At 42.4% G+C, this 4,715-nt stretch overlaps 1 protein-coding gene across 1 annotated transcript in view; it reads left to right on the forward strand.

Annotated features, from left to right (window-relative positions):
• Positions 1–418: 418 nt before the first annotated feature.
• The window catches only part of DBX1 (developing brain homeobox 1), a 16,857-nt gene continuing 12,560 nt past the window's right edge, over positions 419–4,715 (forward strand). Inside the window, exons 1-2 of the mRNA XM_073578317.1 lie at positions 419–1,103; positions 2,467–2,568. Of these exons, the coding sequence (XP_073434418.1) occupies positions 770–1,103; positions 2,467–2,568 (436 nt within the window). The 5' untranslated portion in view covers positions 419–769. The remainder of the gene's footprint in view (positions 1,104–2,466; positions 2,569–4,715) is intronic.

The following is a 4,715-nucleotide window of genomic DNA, read 5'->3' on the forward strand; positions in this document are numbered from 1 at the left end:
TGTATGTACCTGTGAAGCTCTGCAGCCAGCTACTACTTTTGTGTAGGATAGGTGCTGCTCTTCGCTTTAATTTTTCTATCTATCTATCCATCTATCTATCACATGAGGCGTCACCTGCACTTTCTGTGTACAGTCGGACCGTCCGGAGCCTGCATATAGTTGTGTATAAATCCCGTTCTTCTCCTGGAGTTGGCTGCGATTACAAGTTGTCTGTATGTATGAGATAAGATGTCTCTTCCTGGGGAGACCTGTATGAATATTAATTTATTTTCTGACCTCTGCAGGGGGCAGCAAATAAATTTAGTGCTTGATTTGAATAATGTCTCCTTTTCTATGGGTCCAAAGATGTCACTGGAAACTTTTCCTAAATAGGCATTTAATGAGTCTGTGTGTGTGTTACAGCTGAACAAAACCCCTGCTGAGCTCCCCGGAATAAATGGGAGCCCAGAGAAGAGGTGGACGGTGCAGAACTGATGACTACAAGTCCTTTGTCACAGTGTATCGCTTACTTATGGTGCTTAATCCAATCATAAATTGCACCTCTGCACCAATCAGGGGGGCAGGCACTATCCATGAATGGGACTGGAGTGGGGAATGTTGCTGAGGTCCTATTGTTTGAGCTGTCACTTCTAAAAGGGCTTCAGGGAGCTGACCAGTATAAAACCCAATTGGCAGGGGATCAGGCACACAACACAGCCAAGACTTCAGAGCCTACAGAGGAAGCCAGATATATTCCCTGCCGGACACTGAGGAAGATTCTGCTTGCAAGATGATGTTCCCCAGCCTCCTAGCTCCCCCGGCAGTCTACCCCAATCTTCTTAGGCCAACCCCAACCCTACCACAGACCTTGCAGACTGCTTTCACCACTCATTCAAGTTTTTTGGTGGAGGACCTGATAAGGATCAGTAGGCCTGCAGGCTACCTACCCCGAGCTGTGCCCCCACCCAGTATCTCACCGCCAATCTCCGACAGCCCCATCAGTATGGCTGACACCTCAGAACTCCTGAGCTCCAGAAGACCATGTGAAGCCCAGAACACAAGCAGCTCAACTTTTCTCAAGTTTGGAGTGAACGCCATATTGTCCTCCCCTAATCCCAGAACAGGTGAGTGACTTGTCTTCCATACAGAATTAAAAATAGTGAAAATTTTGTGGCAGTGGGACTAGCCTGTATCTGCATCTATTCTGTCCCTCTAAGACCATGTATTGAGACAAGCCTGTATCTGGGTCTACTCTATCCCTCTAAGACCATGTATTGAGACAAGCCTGTATCTGGGTCTATTCTGTCCCTCTAAGACCCTGTAATGAGACGAACCTGTATCTGGGTCTATTCTGTCCCTCGAAGACCATGTAATGAGACAAACCTGTATCTGGGTCTACTCTGTCCCTCGAAGACCGTGTATTGAGACAAGCCTGTATCTGGGTCTACTCTATCCCTCTAAGACCATGCAATGAGACAAGCCTGTATCTGGGTATACTCTGTCCCTCTAAGACCATGTAATGAGACAAGCCTGTATCTGGGTCTACTCTGTCCCTTGAAGACCATGTAATGAGACAAGCCTGTATCTGGGTCTACTCTGTCCCTCTAAGACCATGTATTGAGACAAGCCTGTATCTGGGTCTATTCTGTCCCTCTAAGACGATGTAATCAGACAAACCTGTATCTGGGTCTACTCTGTCCCTTGAAGACCATGTAATGAGACAAGCCTGTATCTGGGTCTACTCTGTCCCTCTAAGACCATGTATTGAGACAAGCCTGTATCTGGGTCTATTCTGTCCCTCTAAGACGATGTAATCAGACAAACCTGTATCTGGGTCTACTCTGTCCCTTGAAGACCATGTAATGAGACAAGCCTGTATCTGGGTCTACTCTGTCCCTCTAAGACCATGTATTGAGACAAGCCTGTATCTGGGTCTACTCTGTCCCTCGAAGACCATGTATTGAGACAAGCCTGTATCTGGGTCTACTCTGTCCCTCTAAGACCATGTATTGAGACAAGCCTGTATCTGGGTCTATTCTGTCCCTCGAAGACCATGTAATGAGACAAACCTGTATCTGGGTCTACTCTGTCCCTCTAAGACCATGTACTGAGACAAGCCTGTATCTGGGTCTACTCTGTCCCTCGAAGACCATGTATTGAGACAAGCCTGTATCTGGGTCTACTCTGTCCCTCTAAGACCATGTACTGAGACCAGTCTGTATCTGAGCTTACGCCTTTGTAATGATACAGTCATGTACCTGGGTCCTCTGACCCTTTAAGACTATGCGGTGGAAGATGCTTGTATCTGAGTCGTCTCTAATCCTTTAAGACTATACAAGGTGCTTTGATTGCTTTAAATTATGGTCAAGGGAAAACTTCTCAAACTTTTTACCAGTTATAATGTTTTATTCTGCATTTGTATAGATACATTTGTATGTAACTCCTCTGCCAAGAATGTTTTGTAATTCTGAGTGTTTCTTCTTTCAGATTCTTCCCAGAACATTCTCTCCTCCATCCACCCGAAGACTTTCTCCTTGCCATATTTTGAGGGCTCCTTCCAGCCTTTCATCAGGTCATCCTATTTTCCAGGTAGGTGTCCCAGGGTGGGTGTCCTGTGTTCTGCACGCCTGTCACTTGCTCATTTGACCCCCTATTTATCAGGAGCAGTGACTGCTGACACCTCTCCTGGTGCACAATTAGCAGGAATTGTCAGGCTGAACATTTGAGGCGTTCCTTCCTTCTCACACTGGAGCTTTTCCCACACAGTCAGTGCACTTAACCACTGAGTCCCAACAATAAAGCCAGCACCATGACCAATTTAGGAGCCCCCTGCGCCCTGCCACCCACACTCACCAGTCACCGGGATAATGCACCATTACCTAGTGTCTAAGTATTTTCACAAGACCTCATGCAGTGAGTGGAGGGAGAGGGTCAGAAGATCAGAACTAATTATAAAGACAAATAACCCTCTCCACACACAGCAGTATTACAGAGGGATAGTAGCTAGTGATCTGATTTCCATCTATCTAATGGCTGTCCAGCTATCCTTCTTGTTGGTCTATCCAGAATTTCTCTTGGGGCTTGTGCACACTTTGCAGATTTGGTGCATTTTTTCCATGCAAATTTTCTGGCAAAACCTGAAGCAATCCTGATGCCAGGAAAGTGAAGGAGAAATCTGAAGTGTCATGCACACCATGCTTATTTGTGTGACTTGCAGATCTGGTGCAGAAAATAATCTGCAGCACGTCAATTCTCTGTGCGTTTTTGCCAGCGTTTTTCTCCATTGACCTCACTCAAATGAGTCAAAAACGCATAAACAAATGCATCAAAAACAGATGCTTGACTAACTGCGTTTTTTCAGCCAAGCGATGCAGAAATTTCTGCATCCATTTACTCAACGTGTGTACATAGCCTTATACTGATCTTTGTCATACGCTATGGAGCAAATATGATGTATAGATTGATGGAAATAAGATAGATCGCTATGAGATGGATAGATCTAACTGAGATTCCTATCGTCTATCTATCTATCTATCTAGATACAGTAGATATGGGATAGATATATATCTATCCCATATCTATCTAGCCCATATCTATCTATCTATCTATCTAGCTGTCTATCCCATATCTATCTATCTATCTATCTATCCCATATCTATCTATCTATCTATCTATCTATCTATCTATCTATCTATCTATCTCATATCTATCTACCTATCTATCTCATATCTATCTACCTATCTATCTATCTATCTATCCCATATCTATCTATCTATCTATCTATCTATCCCATATCTATCCCATATCTATATATCTATCTATCCCATATCTATCTATCCCATATCTATCTATCTATCCCATATCTATCTATCTATCTATCTATCTATCCCATATCTATCTATCTATCTATCTATCCCCTATCTATCTATCTATCTATCTATCTATCTATCCCCTATCTATCTATCTATCTATCTATCTATCTATCTATCTATCTATCTATCTCCTATCTATCTATCTATCTATCTATCCCCTATCTATCTATCTATCTATCTATCTATCTATCCCATATCTATCTATCTATCTATCTATCTATCCCATATCTATCTATCTATCCCATATCTATCCCATATCTATCTATCTATCTATCTATCTGTCTGTCTATCCCATATCTATAATAATATAGAATCATGACGCCATTGCAGCCAGGCGCGGGAGCGCCGCTTTACAGCACTAAAATCACAGCCGTTTTACTTGGGCTATTCTCTTGGGAGTTCTCTTGCAATCTATTCAAAAGATTTGAAAACGGATTCAGCGATAAACTGATAAAGGCTCGGGCTGAGCCGAAACGTCGTTATATATATCGCTTCTATCTAGTGCTCTATATTCTTTTTTGGCTCCCACATGTTTTGTACATAATAAAATGAACACTTGTTGGCATTATATTTCTCTGAGTGTGCGGTGATTCTATATTATTATTGGTAATAGGACCTACAGGTCCGTTACACCTGCACCTCAATAATAAGACTTGAGTGCACGCTATTTTTCTTGATTATCCCATATCTATGTATCTATCTATCCCATATCTACTGTATCGATCTAGCTATCTATCTATATATCTATCCCATATCTATCTATCTATCTGTCTATCCCATATCTATCTATCTGTCTATCTATCTATCCCATATCTACTGTATCTATCTATCTATCTATGTATCTATCTATTTATCCCATATCTA

The sequence above is a fragment of the Dendrobates tinctorius genome, unplaced genomic scaffold (assembly GCF_039654945.1).
Source record: "Dendrobates tinctorius isolate UK_male_01 unplaced genomic scaffold, ASM3965494v1 ptg000059l, whole genome shotgun sequence".
NCBI lineage: Eukaryota > Metazoa > Chordata > Amphibia > Anura > Dendrobatidae > Dendrobates > Dendrobates tinctorius.